The 20,244-nt window shown below is 45.5% G+C and overlaps 1 protein-coding gene across 2 annotated transcripts; it reads right to left on the bottom strand.

Moving 5' to 3' along the window:
- Window positions 1-5,412: 5,412 nt before the first annotated feature.
- abcb11b (ATP-binding cassette, sub-family B (MDR/TAP), member 11b) lies at window positions 5,413-19,657 on the bottom strand. Of its 2 annotated transcripts, XM_029116792.2 has the most exons (29): window positions 18,749-19,652; window positions 18,593-18,675; window positions 18,397-18,415; window positions 18,183-18,212; window positions 18,056-18,104; window positions 16,074-16,333; window positions 15,707-15,794; window positions 15,467-15,600; window positions 15,130-15,301; window positions 14,781-14,905; window positions 14,484-14,658; window positions 14,277-14,390; window positions 14,070-14,180; window positions 13,681-13,806; window positions 13,281-13,484; window positions 12,910-13,080; window positions 12,519-12,708; window positions 12,291-12,348; window positions 11,906-11,993; window positions 11,536-11,709; window positions 11,346-11,450; window positions 11,053-11,214; window positions 10,034-10,237; window positions 9,673-9,914; window positions 7,834-7,990; window positions 7,544-7,741; window positions 7,191-7,397; window positions 6,905-7,051; window positions 5,413-6,533 (listed from the first exon to the last, which is right to left on the bottom strand). In XM_029116792.2, the coding sequence occupies exons 2-29, from the start codon at window positions 18,663-18,665 to the stop codon at window positions 6,333-6,335; spliced, it is 3,984 nt and encodes a 1,327-aa protein (XP_028972625.2). In that variant the 5' UTR covers window positions 18,666-18,675; window positions 18,749-19,652; the 3' UTR covers window positions 5,413-6,332. The 2 variants fall into 2 exon arrangements, with proteins under 2 accessions (XP_028972625.2, XP_028972626.2); XM_029116793.2 differs by lacking the exons at window positions 5,413-6,533; window positions 6,905-7,051; window positions 7,191-7,397; window positions 7,544-7,741; window positions 7,834-7,990 and adding an exon at window positions 8,001-9,002 and having other exon boundaries at window positions 18,749-19,657.
- Window positions 19,658-20,244: the final 587 nt, after the last annotated feature.

Genomic DNA, 20,244 nt, shown 5'->3' with positions numbered 1-20,244 from the left:
TCAAACTGAACTCGGCACCTTCAGTTGATGTTAGCTGGATGTGTTAGTCTAACCAGCTGGGCGCAGACAGGTTATTCTAATGTGGCAGATTAGCGGCACAAGATAGATTAACTTACTGGGATATGAACAAGTGCAGTAAAAGACAGACAAACTGTGTGTTATTGCAGTTTATTATATGTATTAAAAATACATAACCTATTCACTGACCCCTTGGTAAAAAGGGTGGAATTGATGGAACTGAGCTTCTGTGAAAGGATATCGCCACCAACCACGGATTCTGAACAGCATGAACTGTTTTGGACATGCCATGGGATTTGATTTTACGCCGCTAAAAGACAGTGTCCGTCCATTCATTAGCCACTATATTAAAATATTAGTTGAGTACCCATTTTGTACAGCAGTCCGGCGTACATTAGCTCGATTGTTTAACCATAGACAGGACCATCTCCTAAATTAATTTGATGTAAATATCACATAGCTGAATCTACAACCCACCCCTGTCAAACAAATGTCAGGCCAATGTGTTTTATAATGTCTCAGGCCAATTCTGTTCTGAATGGGGTGGCACATTATTGCCATCTAGTGGATGAAAGGTTTTAAAAACACAGAAGCCCCACTTCTGTGTGGAACGCACACAAAACGCCTGCCACGTCAGACCTGGACGAGAACTAGTAACAGTAACTTCCATCTGTGTTAGGTTTATTAATATTCTATATGTAATTGTAGATACAGAACGGACACGTGTGTACAAATGCTGTCATCCGAAGGGATTTACAGTCATGTCTCATTACAAAACAGGCAGGCAATGGATGTCGAATGCCTTTGGCCAGTTGTGAAAAATATTACAATAGATAAAGTAAAAATCATACAGTGTAATGTGTTAGATTTTAACTTGTAAAATATGATGTACACAGGTAAAATCCACCAATTATCATCACATTGAATATTCATCAGGGGAAGTGAGGGCCAGGAGGTTTCGTCACCCTAACCCCTCTTCACAGACCTGCCATCTGTTGACTTGTACTTAGAAAATACTTTTTATTAGAAAGTTTTTATTTCGTACAGAGTGAGAGTAACCAAGCAAGACCCAATTATCAGTGTCGGGCCAGTGGTGCCTGAGATACGATGACACCAATCTATAGTTCACTTCCTGATTTCATTCTGCTGGACATTTAAACCAATTAAATCAGTGAGCAGTTAGAGGGAGCTAAATTCGCAAGAGTGAATCAACGCCAACACCCCTTTCCCCAGTGCATCCTGGGAAAAGAGGGAAACCATGAGAGAGACCATGTGAGAAAGAGGCATGTCATGTGTAAACACACATTTAACAAGGTCATTTTTTTTTTTGTTATAGTGGGAGCGGTTACACTAACAATCTCAAAAAATATTAATTTGTAAAAAAGTATAAATAAGTATTATAGATTTATTTTGACAAAGAAACACTTACTACCCAAATGAATGTCTTAAGTTTGAATTTCAGGTGCCTAAGACTTTTGCACAGTACTGTATCATCAAAGAGAGAACAACCACCTGCTAACAACCCTGAGAGAACCAAGTATAGCTCACAGATCTCTCTCATTCCTCTGTGTTTCCTCCACGACAAATGTATTTAACTATCAAACTGAACTCGGCACCTTGAGGACAGGTCCACTCCAGTTTTTTTAATTTCAACCCTCGAATCAGGGACTTATTTAGGCCTGAGACACCAAGTGGGTGACATCAAAGATGAGGAAGAGGAGAAAAACCAGCAGGCTCCAGACCTTTGAGGGTAATCAGAATAGTTTGGGCTTCAGCAATTGAGTGCATTCACTGTGATTTTTGTTATTCCACAACGTTATATGTTGTGCTTGCATGAGGGTGAGTTTAAAGGCCTTGTGATGAAAGCCTCGCTGTAGCTCTTCCTGTCATTCTCTGATTGAGAGAGCTGCCCACGCTGACATTGCCCAACGATGAGTTAGAGTGATTTCACCTTGACACGTTTTTAGATTTTCTGTTGTTCCCTTTTCCATCTGGATAATACAACAAACAAGGCTAAAATGATTTTTTTTTGTAGCATTGAAGAGTGTCTGGGTAAATGCTCAATGCCTCCTCTAAGTTGCCCTAGGTTTACACCACGGCTTGCAACAAACCAAGATTTCGGGGACTTACAAAACAATCTGTGTTTACTGCATTTTTATTTTAAGGTTGAATCCCAATAATGCACTTGGTATTACATCATAGAAAACTGAAATATAATAAACTACAGATTAATTCATTAAGCGGCTTCATGGGAGGACTATTCAGAAGTCCTCAGTGGGTCAAGATTCCCATTTAGTAATTCCCCAACATTCTGTCAAAATGCACACAAATTGTCTGGAGCAAAAGTAGAGAGACCTCGTGAATGTTTTTACCCAAGTAGATTATTGTGTTCTCCACAGACATACTACACAAGAAAATATTATAAAATTTTTATCACATCATGAGCGCATGAGCAAATACTTGTCAGTCTGGAAACCTGGGCAGCAGACAATATATATTACTTTTTTGAAAAGCACAAAATAACACTTATTCAAATAAAGTGCCAGATTTCTATCAAAATAAAGATACTTTTAATTTAATAATACGATAGCAAGTCAGCAAACGGATTGCCCCTCGAGGTCCAGCTCACTGAGCCTTCTCAATCCTATCGTGTTCCTCTAGGATCTAATCAGTAGCCTTACATTTCACTTCCTTCTCTTACGATGGATTGGTCTTTACTGCAAGCAGGTAAAATATCAACGTTTTACTTGTTTGACGTTAGGCGTCCCAAAAATATCTCTTTCAGTTATTATTGAACCCATTCTACCATATTTAACTTCATCATACACATTACTTTATTCCTGATTCTGGATTCCGGTAACCTCCTCAGTGGTCTGTGGAAAGAAAAACAATTGCATAATATAAAGAAATCGTGTGAGAAATGTAGACACATGAATAGGCCTAGGTTTTAAATTCTTCCCAACAGCTGTCAGACCCTGTTAGAAAACGGATTTAGATACATGGTCCAGCTCTCCAAGCCAGACTCTGCTATTGTTGTGTTCCATCATCTTCGCCCTGGTAGCTGGCCAGGTACACTTGCGTTTCGATTCCTCTTGGGGGGGGACACATAGGTCTTGCCTGCAAATGTTCAGTAGCATCACGACAACAGCAAGCTACTCTAAATTCTTTGTTTGATGGGCACGCTTCACCAAAAGCTGGTTTTCAGCCCGCACCAATGTTTCAGAAGGTATTTCGATCTTGATTGTTCTCCGGCCTCTCCAATACGTGTTTTATTACTCACTGTCATGTTAGGCAGGCCTGTCTTTTAGGAATCTAATTATATGGCCAAACAACTGAAGCTACTGGCCCCAGGTATAATGTTTTAACTCCCACTAGTGACAGATGTATTGTCTCTCATCTAGTAAAATGTAAATTTACCCTCCTCATTCTAGATCAATACATTCAAGTAGTCTATATTCAGACGAGGTCCACGTCCCTTACTGCTCCAAACCACATGCCTGCATGCATATTTAAAACACACACACGCACACACACACACACACACACACACACACACACACACACGCACTGCTCATTATCTTAGTTGTGGTGACAAGTATTCACAGTCTGGCCGGCATCCCAGAAATGATACGCGTACACGTTACCTCTCTCTTTGTTCCATCCGAAATGTTTCCAGTAATGTATAGCAACTTCAACCACAGGCTCAGAAAGGATTTACCTCAAACTGTCTAAAACCCAATAAGCAAACTCCTGCCAAAGTGCAACTACAGTAACCTGGGTGTAGGTTCCTAGGCCCTCATTCGGGATCTCCATTAATGAAGTGTGCCACAAATCAGAGTAGCACTCAGTGAGGTATATGACGCTTCAGACATTTATCTTGCTCCCCCACTGGAACTACCAGTACACAGGCACTCTGATACCAACATATGAGAAACAACACATTTTAATTACAAGAAGACATCTTATGAGAGAATGAGGATGGGAGCTACGATTAAGATCGAATTCCTTGTGTAATGGTAACACTATAGAGTGTGTGGTAAAATGTATAAACTAGAGCTCACTTCAGCTGATCGAAACCTCCCCCGCTCATGTTTTCTACTCCCTGAATCATGTGTGTTACATTCTCCAGTGTGTGTCGTGTGTGTGTGTCGTGTGTGTGTGTGCGTACCTACGTAATGCTGTGTATTTGTTGCATGTGTCCTTGGTTCTAATAAAGTGTTCTCATTCCTTCTTCAGTCCTTCTCTACGCAGAAGTCTTCCTATTCAGCCTCACAAAGCCTTTTATGTCTTCCACACAACACACACACAGAGACACACACACACACAGTCAACAGTAATGTTCGCCGTAACCTTCTCCCGGTTACCGTAAACTCGGTTGAGCTGTACGACTGCATGCTGCTCCTTTATATCCACCAGTACATACCAGGCGAATAAAACGGACGTACTTTGACTAGCAAAATCACTCCCATACACACACACACACTTTCCCAATCTCACACAGAACAGCATTTTTTAGAAGTCCAATGAACCCGACTGAACCTCACTGATCCAGGTACTTCCTGAAACTTTATTCAAGTTTATTAAGATTCTTATTCCACGTTCTCTAGAAGTCAGAACACATCCACAGCCCTACATCTCTTGGTACACACGGTGTATTTGTTTTATATCATCTTTATTTATCTATTTTTAATTCAAATTTCTTATTCTGTTTCACAATGTGCTTTTTAACAGCGTCAGTCTATACGACAGAAACCTTACGTGACTAATCTTCAGGAGTGCATGCTAAATGTTTTTGGCTCAACACACGACGTTCAGTCGGGGCAAAAGAAATTGGCTTTCTTGCACATTGACCACAATTCATCTACAATGATCCAGACACTCACCGTGACACCTTGATTCTGGCCCCTGTCCAAGGTGAGCGGGTATAAATCAATACCGTCTCGATGCTACATGGCAGTGGTTCCAACCAGGCCCTTCAAGCAGACCGATTGCGAGCGCTGGGCGATTGGACTGCTTCAGTGGCGTACCAATTCACCTCGACCTGGGTGCCGGGAGGCCCAGGGACCGCGAGTGAGAACGGTGTGATCACGCATTACCATCACCTGATGGATGCGACACATCATGTCCCGGTATCACTGTGTGTCGCAGTGTGTCACGGAAGCATCCGACGCATCCTGGTTCATTGTCCTGGAAAATTGTGGTGGCGTTTCTGATGCAGGTCTTCCACATTCAGTCAGTTTTAGAAAGGATAATCGAGTGATTCTAGAGTGATTTTCAGAGGCATCACATCAGCAACTGAGGTGAAGGCGACGAAAACCAGATGTGTTGTTAGCGGTTCATCTGTTCTGTTGATGTTAGTTGGCCGGTTAAACAACAAGACATGCAAGCGTCCAATGGTTTTGTCATGTTTGTTTAATGACTGTATCAGGTTCATTATCGTTCACACATTCCACAAAAGACAACAATAACGGGTGATCGGTGGATATTCCCCGTTAGCGTAGCCGTAATCCATTCATCTCATTTCGCTGTTCCTCCCTCCCGTTTCCACAGACGTCCTTACCTGTGGGTCTGGGAGTGACAGTCCCTGCACAGCTAACCGGGCAGGCAAACGTCAGTCCCAAACAATATCAAGGAGCAGCATCTGTTGTCTTACCTATACCATGGTACTTGCTGCGTTAGCTGCAGAAGAACTATTTCACCCCGATAAGGTTTAGGTTTTCCACTGTTGGCCCTAACTGGTGTCTCAGGTGTAGCTAGCTGCAGTGCTAGCTAACTTAACGTGTAAACTATGTGGCGTCAAAAACTGAACATATCCTGAATACCTGCATGGCTCTTTATTGCCGGTCGTGGGAGTGATGGCTTTGGAAGCTGTCTGCGCATTGTTCTGTTAGTTATTAAAATGTCAATGAACCCCAGAAAAGCGAGAATAAAAAAAAACACCTTTTCTGATTATTGTTTGGTGGATCTAATTGAAGTTTTCCATTTACGCTACCTAGTTTTTTTTCAAGAATCAATGAGTATATATAATACATCTAAGTGTAAAAATTATACAGTAACAAAAGGACTCTTGCTTGTGTAATTTGTTCCTTTGACCCTTCACAGTATACATTAAATGCTTAGTGAATGCATAGCATTCCTCATTCTGTTTGAACGCTACAACAACAAAAGAAGGTACAACATTATGCCTCAGCTAATTAAAACAACAAAATGTGTGACATTTGACAGGGAGCCTCCTTTGAAAAATAAATACTATAATACACAGTATAATGACCAGAAAAGCAATTTCCTGGGTTGTCTGCGTCAGCCCGGAGAAGTCAGCTGATTGGTGCACCTGTGGTGACGAGTTTGTAATAGGCCCCTTTGAGGGCCATGAGCTGGTCATGTCGCCCCTGTTCGATGACGAAGCCCCTGGACATGACGGCGATGATGTCGGCATTCTGGATGGTGGAGAGGCGATGGGCGATGACGATGCACGTGCGCCCCTCACGCGCTTTATCCAGCGCCTCTTGCACAGTCTGTGACACACACACACTCAAAGCTCAGCAAGAGTACTTGAGTACTGCCTTCATAAATTAGGCCCAAGGCCCAGGCAGACTGCATCCTTGCCTCACTCCAATGCTAAAGTTTTGAAATGGAGAGATCGGCAACTCAATGATTTAAATCTGGTTCTGGAGTCTTGTCTAGAAAACTCTTCACAAACGTAAAACCATGTGTGTACATCATCTAGTGGCTGAACTAGTGTATTGCAAGCTGGCAAGTAACTCCACAAAGTGGTATAGATTGAGTAATGGTAAAATAACAAAACATTCTGTCATTCTCTACAGAAAGGGGACACATATATTGCACTTTTGATTGAAGCCCACAGTATCTGTCGTGGTGACGGTACCTTTTCACTTTCCGTGTCCAGGGCAGAAGTGGCCTCGTCCAGTAGGAGGATCTTGGGGTCGCGGATTATTGCCCTGGCGATGGCGATGCGCTGCTTCTGTCCCCGAGAGAGCTGCGAGCCCTGAGATCCCACGTTGGTGTCATATTTCTGAGTGAGAAATTAGAAAAGACTCTGGTTGTGGTGGCAGCGTACTCTGACATAGCTCAGTTTCTGTGGTAAAACAGCTGACTGAAAAGAGCCTTTCCTGGCTCCAGGTGCCGTTCACCGACACTGACAGCAGCAGTACCTCCGGTAATGTCATGACGAAGTCGTGGAGTTGGGCTTTCTTGGAGGCGGATACGACGTCACTCATGCTAACGTCACGCTGGTTGTCTCCATACTTGATGTTGTCTCCAATGCTGCAGTCAAACAGAACGGGCTCCTGGGACACGATGCCGATCTTGGAGCGCAGGAAAGCCACGTTGACCTGCGTCGACTCGTGGCCGTCGATGACCTGCGGCGCATCACACGGAAACGCAGTCAACTACGCGGTCGGCCGGCGCAGCTTTCCCGAGGACGCACGCCGTTGCCTAGCGGCCCCTACGTCCGGGCAGAGATGCTAACGGAAGCATAGCGTGCTGCGGGGAGGGGAGGACTCACCAGGCTGCCCTGGTCCGGGTCATAGAACCTCTCCAGGAGCTGGATGCTGGTGCTCTTCCCACATCCGCTGCTGCCCACAAAGGCCAGGGTCTGGCCGGGCTTCACCGACACATTGAGGCCGTTCAACACCTGGATGTCCGGCCGCGTCGGGTATGTAAATTTACAGTCGACAAACTGCAGATTTCCCCTGAAATCCGACTGGGAAAAGACAGAGAGGGTTGTGTGTGAGAGAGAACTGAGTCGACGTGCGTGCGTGCGTGTGTGCATGCGTGCGTGCATGGGAGTGATACCCATGTGTCCCCCTTGTTGCTGTAGACGCTGATCTTTGGGACGCGGTCGAGGAGTTGGAAAAAGCGGGCGGCTGAGATCTTGGCCTTGGCGTAGTCCGGGGTGTAGGAGGAGGCTCTACCCAACGCCGTGCCACTGGTCACTATCGCTGAGATCACCCTGGAACAATCACAGAGACCCACTGGTCACTATCGCTGAGATCACCCTGGAACAATCACAGAGACCCACTGGTCACTATCGCTGAGATCACCCTGGAACAATCACAGAGACCCACTGGTCACTATCGCTGAGATCACCCTGGAACAATCACAGACACCCACTGGTCACTATCGCTGAGATCACCCTGGAACAATCACAGAGACCCACTGGTCACTATCGCTGAGATCACCCTGGAACAATCACAGAGACCCACTGGTCACTATCGCTGAGATCACCCTGGAACAATCACAGACACCCACTGGTCACTATTGCTGAGATCACCCTGGAACAATCACAGACACCCACTGGGGTTTATAGCTGAGATCACCCTGGAACAATCACAGAGACCCACTGGTCACTATCGCTGAGATCACCCTGGAACAATCACAGAGACCCACTGGTCACTATCGCTGAGATCACCCTGGAACAATCACAGAGACCCACTGGTCACTATCGCTGAGATCACCCTGGAACAATCACAGAGACCCACTGGTCACTATCGCTGAGATCACCCTGGAACAATCACAGAGACCCACTGGTCACTATCGCTGAGATCACCCTGGAACAATCACAGACACCCACTGGTCACTATCGCTGAGATCACCCTGGAACAATCACAGAGACCCACTGGTCACTATCGCTGAGATCACCCTGGAACAATCACAGAGACCCACTGGTCACTATCGCTGAGATCACCCTGGAACAATCACAGAGACCCACTGGTCACTATCGCTGAGATCACCCTGGAACAATCACAGACACCCACTGGTCACTATTGCTGAGATCACCCTGGAACAATCACAGACACCCACTGGGGTTTATAGCTGAGATCACCCTGGAACAATCACAGAGACCCACTGGTCACTATCGCTGAGATCACCCTGGAACAATCACAGAGACCCACTGGTCACTATCGCTGAGATCACCCTGGAACAATCACAGACACCCACTGGTCACTATCGCTGAGATCACCCTGGAACAATCACAGAGACCCACTGGGGTTTATAGCTGAGATCACCCTGGAACAATCACAGACACCCACTGGTGTTTATAGCTGAGATCACCCTGGAACAATCACTGAGACCCACTGGTGTTTATAGCTGAGATCACCCTGGAACAATCACAGAGACCCACTGGTGTTTATCCCTGAGATCACCCTTGTACAATCACAGAGACCCACTGGTGTTTATAGCTGAGATCACCCTGAAACAATCACAGAGACCCACTGGGGTTTATCGCTGAGATCACCCTGGAACAATCACAGAGACGCACTTGTGTTTATAGCTGAGATCGTCCAGGAACAATCACAGAGACGCACTTGTGTTTATCGCTGAGATCGCCCTGGAACAATCACAGAGACGCACTTGTGTTTATAGCTGAGATCGCCCTGGAACAATCACAGAAACCTACTGGTGTCTACATACCAGGTGTTTTATCTGTACAGAATCTAAAGAGATAGAAGTGGTGATGGAGGGTATTGGAGGTATTAGTGAAAATGACTTTGTATTACACTAATGTAGTTGTTGTTTGTGGGTGTACAGGCTAGCCAAAAGGCAGACAGACAGGCAGTAGAACTGGCAGACATACAGACAGGCAGGCAGGCAGAAAGACAGACAGATAGGAAGACGGACTGTCTCTCTCACCTAAAGACGAGGCTGAAGTGGAGGCCCTCTTGGCTCACCAGGTACCCTCCAAACCTGTAGGAGGCACTGTTGGCCAGGAAGACGATACACTGGGAGAATCCGTAGCAGGCGCCGTACACGTTGGCCTTCTTCTTGGCAGCCCGGTACGGTGCCTCAAGATGCGTTTCAAACATCTCCACAAAGCTCTGCTCCTTCCCCAGCCCTGCAATGGTCCGAATGTTGTTCAGGGCCTCACTGGAAATCTGCAATGAATGGAACAGAGAATTCACAACTGACGTCCAGCACCACCGACCCCTCGAAGGAACCCGGTCAAACTGCAACTGTGTCCAGTACAAGAATCCATTCGTGGACTGTAGCCTACCTGCCCCGCGGCTTCCATGGCCTCTTTGTCCTGCTTGGCGAAGCCGGTAAGCATCTTAGCCTGGAAGCCTCCGGACAGAGCCAGGAAAGGCAGGAAGCACATGATGACCAGGCTGAGCTTCCAGCTGAAGTAAAATGATATGATGATGGCCACTCCGATGTTGGTTATGGAGTTGACGATCATGCCAATCTGAGAACCCGTTGCCTAGGAGATGAAACAGTGACAATCGATCGTTCTGGCTTTTATAGGTTACATCTTGGCACTCTATCACATCATACACACCGAAAGTCAAAACCGTGCCACACTGATTTACAACCCTGCCTTTACTATTCTGTACACTGTGTCTCTGACTAAATAAATAGCATTCAGTTTGATGTTTCACGAGGTGCGAGAAACACATAGCAGGGGATCGGAAACCATTAATTCATGACAAAGTCCTTGGTTTGTTGACTCTCTTCTAAGGATTGTCCCCAAGGTTTTCAATAGGTTTAGCTCAGGTGAATGTGATGGCAATTGCAAAAGCTTGATTTTGTGGTCAGTGAGACATTTCTGTGTGGTTCTCAAGGAGCACTTTGTATCATTGTCTGTCTGGAAGATCCATCCACAACCCAGTTTTAGCCTCCTGGCAGCGACAGACAGATTCTGTTCTAAAATCACCTGTTTTTTTAATAGTCCCTGATGCCATTTAGGCTAGCCAGGTTCCCAGGGCCTCTGGAAGTTAAACAGCCTACACAACTTCACTTATCCAGCACCATATGTCCCAGAGTCTTTTTGGATGAAATGCAACATTATATCAATGGGAAAATTAGATTAGATTTGGGTCATTAGAATTTCTATGGAGATCCAATGACTGCGAAACATTTCAGGAAGGACATTAGAGTTTTACCACAGTTAAAGGTTAAAGCTCAAGCTGACAAACCACAATGGCCTTTCTTTGCTCTTCTTCACCAGCAGGTCCAATAACTCTGCACGACACTGTATTTAAAATAAGCCAATAGTTCAGGTAGCTCCATACTGACCCCTTGGACCTGGGAGGCGTCGGTGGCCAGCCGAGTAGTCAGAGCCCCGGGGCTGTTCCTGTGGTCGTCGAACCAGCCCACCTCCTGGCCCAGCATAGCCTGGAAACCCATCCTCCTCAAGCGCCGCGTCAGCAGTTCCCCGGACTTAGAGAAGGCGTAGCCCTGTTGGAGAGACGCCAACAATGTCAGACCGAGCGGGAGTCACCGAATACGAACAGTGGTGGCGAAACAAAAATAACAATAGCAACAAAGAAAGGCGAAGGTGGAGAAGAAAGTGAAGCTGCAGCACGTACCTGGAGCATCTGGGTCATGAAAGAAATCACCCCGACCAGCACAAAGAACACACAGATACCGTCAATCTCCTTTCTTTGGACCTCTGGGTCCGGTATAGAGAATGTCTACAAGAACACACACACACACAGATCAGCACCATTCACTTGAGACAGACCCCCGCCCCCCCCGCACACACACACACACACACACCGCCAGTATTTGACTGAAGAGCAGGGAGTACATTGGGTTCACCCCTCCGTTGATTGCTGCTCCGACGGTTCCAAACAGCATGTAGGGCCACTCGGGGGCATTGAACTTCAGGATCCTGGTCACCGGAGCAGGCTCAATGCACTCCTCCACCTGCTCCTCTTCCACATAGGCACTCTGGACAGATAAAGACTCAGTAAGCACACACGCGGACGCGGAAAAACACGCTTGTGGCTTATGGATAAATGCCCAACGAACGCACAGGTGTAAGATAAGGTTTACAGAGAACGGGCACGTGGCCAGTACCCCCGTTTGACTGTGTGGACAATGAACCCTGTACTTCTAACCCATTTTGCACACAGCTCACACTGACCTTCTCTGTGTTTGCCTGAGATATGAAGGATTTGGCATCTGGGATGAGGTTGGAGAGCTGTGAGCGCGTCCTCCTCCTGATCGAGGCCCTGCACGACAACAGACAAACACCAAGACAGTGGGCGAGCGCGGACAATCAATGGCGCCACCAGAATCAACGTAACCATGTGTGTATTCCGCCCCCACATTTTTTTTTGGTCTGCATTTAATCCATGATAAGTAATTCCCTCCCAGTTTCGACAAATAGAACAAAAAAGCGAGAGACCTAGACACCGGTCAGGGACCAACAGAAACCCATTTGGCAGCCAAAACATTTGGACTGGCTGAATAAATACACCCCAGTTGTACAGTGAATGAGGCAGTGCATTATGGGAGACCCACATTACCTCAGACTGGCCCTGTAGCTCTCGGCACGGGAGAGACTCGTCCCCTCATTGCTCGCCACTGACACAGTGAGGAGAGATGTTATCGCACAAACTAAACACACAGCCAGTGAACAACTGATTGACAGCAGTAGTTACATAACAACTAAATAGTCAGTTCCCCCCTGCGCACATTTCATTCTTTTTTAATTTAATATCTAAACTTGCGACAGTGACCCCGTAGAAACCTACTCTGGTTGAGGGCCTTGTCTCCTTGGCTCTGCAGGGTGACCAGGGTGAAGTAGACACCCTGCCTCTCCAACAGCTCGTCATGCCTGCCCCTCTCCACAGCCCGGCCATGCTCAAAGCCCACGATCACGTCTGCGTTCTTAATGGTGGACAGGCGATGGGCAATGGAGATGGTGGTGCGTCCCATTCGTACCTTATTGGGAGTACAAGACCTTTATCCTACCTGGCCACTGTAAATACATAACACTCCCTGTGGTACCTCTTCAAAGATGTTCACGTGCATATGTGGTCCTTACGAAGTGGTGCGCAAGGCAATGCATCCCTACTGTAATGAAGTTGTCCCAGGATGCACACTTTCCGGTCAAAACCAGAAAAAAGTGACGACGGCCCTGACCTTGTCAAGAGCGTCCTGCACCACCGCCTCACTCTCGTTGTCCAGGGCCGAGGTCGCCATGTCCAGCAGGAGGATCCGAGGGTTCCTCACCAAAGCACGGGAGATAGCGATGCGCTGCTTCTGACCGCCGCTCATCTGACCTCCACCTTCGCCCACAAGCGTGTCAAATTTCTGTGGTGTCCATCAAATGTCTTTGTGTAAGTGGCCGTTCAGGAAGATTTTCGTTTACAATGGATCACGGGTAAACTGCCACGGACTGATCCATAAATGATGATGTATATAGTACAGGCGGTGTGACCGATGACCGTAAACTTGATAATGCTGTTGTAAAGTCACTGAGGTCATGAAGAAGAGGTCTGGTCCAGTCTCACCTGTGGCAGGTCCATGATGAAGTTGTAGGCATTAGCCTCCTTGGTGGCGTCGATGATGTCATCCATGGTGACACCAGGGCGACCGTACCGGATGTTCTCAGCGATGGTTGTGGCAAACAGCACCGGTTCCTGTTCCACGATGCCTATCAGCGAACGCAGCCATTGGATGTTCAGCCCTCTGATGTCGTGGCCATCCAAAGTCACCTGACACAAGAAAACACAAGATTACAGCGCATGCATTGTCACTTATTAACCAGAGAACTATTATGTTACAAATGCATTTTACCATGTAATGAATCGTATTCAACACATTACCATGTAATGAATCGTATTCAACACATTACCATGTAATGAACGTATTTAACACATTACCATGTAATTAATTGATTCAACACATTACCATGCCCTCGTTGGGGTCGTAAAAGCGTTGGATAAGCTGCACGGCGGTACTCTTCCCAGCTCCACTGGGCCCCACGAAGGCAGTCGTCTCGCCAGACTTCACAGCTACACTCAGCTGGTCCAGAATCTGACACAACGCAAACATCAGGAAATTACAGATCTTGTCAGATTTGAAGTCATTATCACATGGCTAAAAATGTTCCAGGCTAATAACACTGTGAGATTCTTGCTTGCAGGTTCCCACACAAGAATGCAAAATATAGTAGTATAATAAAATACAGGACAAAAACCACAATAATAATAGCTGTTGGTGTTATTGTAGCAGAACAATATTTAGACTGATTAAAGAATAACCATGTCATTATTATAATTAACAATAGGCCACAGTACCACCACATCGGGTCTGGATGGGTAGCGGAAGGTGATGTTATGGAACTCAATGTCCCCTTTGACCTTGTCCAGTCTGTACCCTGCTTCTGAGAGACAGTCGATCTCCGGTTCCTAGAGACAGGACGGTGCAACCACAGAAATGGCGGCATGAGCACACAGCAAACAGAACACTGATTGACATGCCCCAACTGCCGCCGGGAGTCCCACCCTGTCAATGGTCTCGAAGATGATGGTGGCTGCTCCTCTCCCCGCGGCGAAGGCCTCCAGGCACGACGACGCCTGACCCAGGTTCATGGCTGCGATCAGCACGCCGAAAAACACCTTGGTGCGGGAGAAAACGGAGCGTGTGACTGACGTGGTTCGTCGCGGAAGGACAGTCTCGTGTGCGAACGACCCCGTGGCGTAGCTCCGTACCTGCAGCAGGGTCCCGGGGGTGTACTCATGCGCGTCCACCACCAGGCTGGACCCGTACCAGAAGGCCAGGGAGTAGCACAGGAAGATGACGAGCCACATGAACCCCGTGAAGAAGCCCATGATCAGGCCCTTACGAATGCCCCATCGCTGCGCCCAGATCAGATTCCTGTCGTACCTAGGAGAGACAGAGTGCACGGAGGGGGTCAAAGGGCGTGGGGATCAGGCCCAGATATCTTGTCAGCGGGCGCCACCGGTTGCCCCAGGAAAGTGAATCCATCCATCTGCTAATCGTCCGACCTTTCAACTTCCTTCTGCTGCCCACCGAATGCCGCCACCGTTCTGATGGAGGTGAGCACCTCGTCGGCCACACCTCCTGCCTCTGCGTAAGCCAGCAGCTCCCGGCCCGTCAGCTTGGCCACAAACTGGTGGAAACCAGAGGAAGCCATGAGAAGGGTGTCCTCGAGGAACGTACTCACATTCTGACCCACACCTCGGTGGAGCTCAGTGGCAATGTCAACACAGTGAGTCAACAGTAGGAGGTATTTCACGGGTCCTAACGCCGGTGAATTATCTTTGTGTCATAAGGGGGGGACCGGGGTAGAGTTCAGCGGGAAAGAAAGCGTGCACATTAAATGAACCGGCCTACCAGAGCCATGAGGGCGGCCCCTATTCCGATGAGGGGGCTGGCCGCGGTGATGACGAGCGTCAGCTTCCATCCCTTCACAAAGCCTATCGCAAAACCACACACGAAGGTGGTGAAGCGCTGGATGAAGATGCCCACTTGATCCGCGATGGCGTCGTTGATCTTGTTGATGTCGCTGTTTACAAAGAACAGTCCTGAGCTGGTTCCCAGGCCATCTCACAATTTCATCTCACAATCTCAGGAATAGCTAGTTGTCTGTGACTATGGTAAGCAATGTTCCCAAAACGTTTTAGTGGCCTATTAAAACCTAATGATTGAGTTTGCCTGTGTTTTCTCTTACTCAGACATGCGAGTGTTCAACTCCCCAGTCGAATTGCAGTCAAACCATCCGATCTCCATCCTCATCACTTTTCTGAAGTACATTTTCCTTATGATCTTGACCTGTCTAGCTGCCGATTTCACCCACAGTGAGATCTAAGAGTAGAACAGAAACAGGGCCTTAAAGGCTCTCAGAAAAAGGGCTTGTCATTCAAACTACACAAACTCAACATGTTGATGCCAACTCAAGCCATATACTTACTTGAAAGTATCCTAGCAAGAAAACTGCTAATCCAATAGCAACGTAATAGTAGGCAAAATTCGTCATTTCATACTCAATGTCCAGAAGCCTGAAAATAAGTGTTGTACAACAATTACGACGGACAGCAGCCATAAACAACAATACAACACAACAACTGTAATATCTAACCGTACTATCAGCCTAATCGTAAAATCAAGTTAACCGTAATACCTGACCATAATATCACCCCAACCGTTATAGCTAATACAAGGCCAAGTAGCTGTGTAATTTGCCCATGACAACACGCCAACATACAACGCAAATAAAATACATGTTCTCTAACATTACTCTTCGCCATGGCAATGTGTTTCTCTCAGATAGGACCTACCCACAGGTTACATTCCTCATCTCATCAGTCTTGTTACTGTCCAGCCAGTCCGCCTCTGACCGGTTCTTCCACTGAATGGTGTTGTTCACGCATTCCTTCCTGGGGTCCAGGAGTTCCTGTAACTCGATGTCGTATTCAATGAAGGTGTCGGTGAGCATTCCGAACACGAGCAGCATGAGAGGCTGGGCGGAACCGTGCAACACGGCACACAAGCTGCCCAGAATCATCATCAGGGTCTCCTGGCAGGAAGCGAAACGGAACTACACACATCACACGCCACACACAACAATGGGTCAGTCACAACACACACACACACACACAGGGTCAGTCACAACACACACACACACACACACACAGGGTCAGTCACAACACACACACACACAGGGTCAGTCACAACACACACACATACACACACACACAGGGTCAGTCACAACACACACACACACACACACACACACAACAATGGGTCAGTCACAACACACACACACAGGGTCAGTCACAACACACACACACACACACACAGGGTCAGTCACAACACACACACACACACACACAGGGTCAGTCACAACACACACACACACACACACACAGGGTCAGTCACAACACACACACACACACACACACAACATAGGGTCAGTCACAACACACACACACACACACACACACAGGGTCAGTCACAACACACACACACACACAGGGTCAGTCACAACATACTCTGTTTTACAGCAAAAATACAAATCATTTCAAAACAATGTACAGACAGGTGACAAATGAAAGGAAAAACCGGAATGAATGAGTGGAGGAACATAACAAATGCAGATACTTCCATACAGGTGTACTGAATTATACAATTAAGCAATTAACAACCCAGCATGCTTTGTGGCTTGTAAAAAATGCTGAGCAGGCCAATCTGATCTCAAGTTTGGATCAAGATGGAAAGAGGAAAGAATTTCGAAAGAAGGAAGTTCATTTTGAAAGAGGGTTCATTTTTGGGGCTTGGATAGTACTGAATGGTTTGATGTGTATGAAAATGATGTGACTCATTTTGGGAACCTGGGTTTGTGTTATGGGAACCTGACATTGTGTGATGGGAACCTGATTTTGTGTGATGGGAACCTGATGTTGTAAGATGGGAACCTGACATTGTGGAATGGGAACCTGACATTGTAAGATGGGAACCTGACATTGTGGAATGGGAACCTGACATTGTGTGATGGGAACCTGATATTGTGTGATGGGAACCAGATTTTCTGTGATGGGAACCTGACATTTTAAGATGTGAACCTGACATTGTGTGATGGGAACCTGACATTGTGGAATGGGAACCTGACATTGTGTGATGGGAACCTGATATTGTGTGATGGGAACCAGATTTTCTGTGATGGGAACCTGACATTTTAAGATGTGAACCTGACATTGTGTGATGGGAACCTGACATTGTGTGATGGGAACCTGACATTGTGTGATGGGAACCTGACATTGTAAGATGGGAACCTGACATTGTGGAATGGGAACCTGACATTGTGTGATGGGAACCTGATATTGTGTGATGGGAACCAGATTTTCTGTGATGGGAACCTGACATTGTAAGATGGGAACCTGACATTGTGAGATGACATGTGAGATTTGAATAGCAGTGAAGTACCAGAACATTTGGCTTACATGTTTATCTGGTTTAGTAATATGCTCAGAGTATAGCTGATGTGTTTTAGAAGTTACATTGTTTAGGAATTCTCTATTGCTTAGAATGTTCTGTCACAAAATATTTAAATTGTATGATATTTAATTCAAAAGACTTAAGTTATCTCAACAATTAAGTTGATGAAATTACTAAAACAGTTGAAACTTTTGATCAAAATGTGAGTTGTTTATAAAAGGTCAAGGGAAATTGAATTGCCTCATTCATTGTACATCACACACGTGCATTGTACATCATACAAGTGCATTCGGTGAAGAACCATAGTTAGACCAGCTTTGTTTACCAGTTGAAAAAAGCCAATCCTGATTGCAGGTTCTTTCTTCTTCGAATATCTGGGACAATCACAAACAAATTAGTTGAGGTCTTACGGATAACGGAGAACAATATATGGGACGATCGGGGGAACTTACGATTTGTCTTTTTTCGTGTCAACCATCGTCCTGCAGTGGATGAATAATTATAAATTAGGAAACATGACCCTGTCTATATATTTAACTATTCGGAGAAACACAAAGGAAAGAATGGAAGCAATTGCATGCATTACTTCAATTTTTTTTAATGTTTGCCAGTAAGAACAAATATCTCCACAATATGGCGTATTACATCTGAGCCAGAATCACTTACATGTAAGCACCATTAGGTTCTGTAATAGAAAAACATAATATGTGTTTATTGTCCCTAAATCGTCCTGTAATGGTTTATATACGCCATTTGGTTCTGCAATATTGAATTCTAAAGTATTTTGCCAATGTTCATTTCAGGAAAATTACTAAACCTATTACACATAATAAACACATAATAACAGTTACGTGTACTGTACCTTCATTGGCAAAGCTACTGTTTTCTTCACCCAGCTTTTTGATGCTGTGTAATTTTACTGATCCAGTAGGCATCCTGGCTTGTCTAAAACACATGGAAGTCTTCAATAGGTCTCCATTTTAATCCCCTGCACTTCGTGTCCCATTGAAATACTTACCAATTTGATGATTCCAAAATCCAACAAAACCAATGTATATGCAATTTGCACTAAAAGCCTCGTGGGACTCGGTCCAAAAAGGACAGAGTCATCTGATTCTGTAACGTAAATCAAATAGTATAATTTTCCAATGGGCTCAGAACCTTATCAGTACGTTCTGCTTGGTCCACCTGACAGCCTGGTCTACCTCTCCCTGTGTAGAAATGACAGGTGGTCACTGATGTCCAAGCTGGTAGACAGTAGCTTCAATAACAACAACGTCCTCTCTCCAGCTCTCCTTGTCTTCTTCTCAAAGATCGTTGAATGCGAAGTCCACAAGTCCCTCCACTAGGAGCTTCTCATTCAATGGGTTGTGAGAAAGGAACGAGGGGTGAGGATGCCACTAGGGAATTGAGAATTCCCCCCGTCTGTACCACGTGCTTTTATTAATCAAACGAGCCAGGTCTAGGATAGAACTGCTCACAGATCGTGTTTAGATGTAAGTGTCCTGTCGGTTGGTGTTACCTACGGGGACAACGACCCGACTGTGCAAAGAGTAGGAGAGAGCATGGAACAACCAGTCCAAAACGTTTACTACGATTCTTGCAGCAATGGAAAGGCATCAGGTATATTACTTGTGTATCGGGTCAATCCAAAACTTGCAAAGCGCTGCTAATCGGTCCTGCATTCGTCCATAAACTACGTATAGATTTACGCAACGAGAAAGACAAAAAATAATAATACAATTTACATTGCAAGTCGTTTTAAGCCACTGGGTTGAAATAAGATAATCACAATTCATAAGAAATTGCGGTTATGTGGTTAACGAACCATTCACTTATGAAAGAAAATGGATTAAAGAAATGTTGCACATTCATCAGAAAACATTGATCCCTTCCATTTTTGCTGTGTTTTATTGAATCCTCTACTTGAAAACACAAACAAAGTGGGTGAAGACAGGAGTCTTTCCTGAGTTGAAGCTAAGTCAAACACCATTAAGGTCAACGCCCTCAAGGCTGTTGACCTTTTCAAAGCAACCCGGGTATGATCCGTCTGAAATGATGGTGATCTGGCTTTCAGCAATTTGTAATTTGTCTAAATATTCAATGCTTTTTCCCATTTAGCTTACGATCCTATAGAGCAACTTACACATATTGATTTCATACATTCATGGGCTTTAATAAACAACGCCCTGGGGTAGCTTTGAGCTGTAACTATACTGGGTTCCTTGTGTCTTGACCATCTACCATTGAGCTACATTATCCCTACATCATCACTTGCAAATAGGAAAGGTTAAAAAACATGAAAAAAGCTCATATATTTCAGTAATGTATGTACACTGCTGAAAAACTGCTGAAATACATGAGCTTTTTTCATGTTTTTGTTTAACCTTTCCTATATATATATTCCTAAATTGACGGATTGAATCCAAAAAGTTATTATTTTACATCTGGTTTTAAGTATTCCAGGTAGTAAATAATAAACTGACAGTTTTACAATTTTTTTGGAAAAGGATG

The sequence above is a fragment of the Esox lucius genome, chromosome 22, assembly GCF_011004845.1.
Source record: "Esox lucius isolate fEsoLuc1 chromosome 22, fEsoLuc1.pri, whole genome shotgun sequence".
NCBI classification, from domain to species: domain Eukaryota; kingdom Metazoa; phylum Chordata; class Actinopteri; order Esociformes; family Esocidae; genus Esox; species Esox lucius.
Note: the sequence above shows the minus strand (reverse complement) of the source record. Positions and strands in the feature narration are given on the sequence as shown.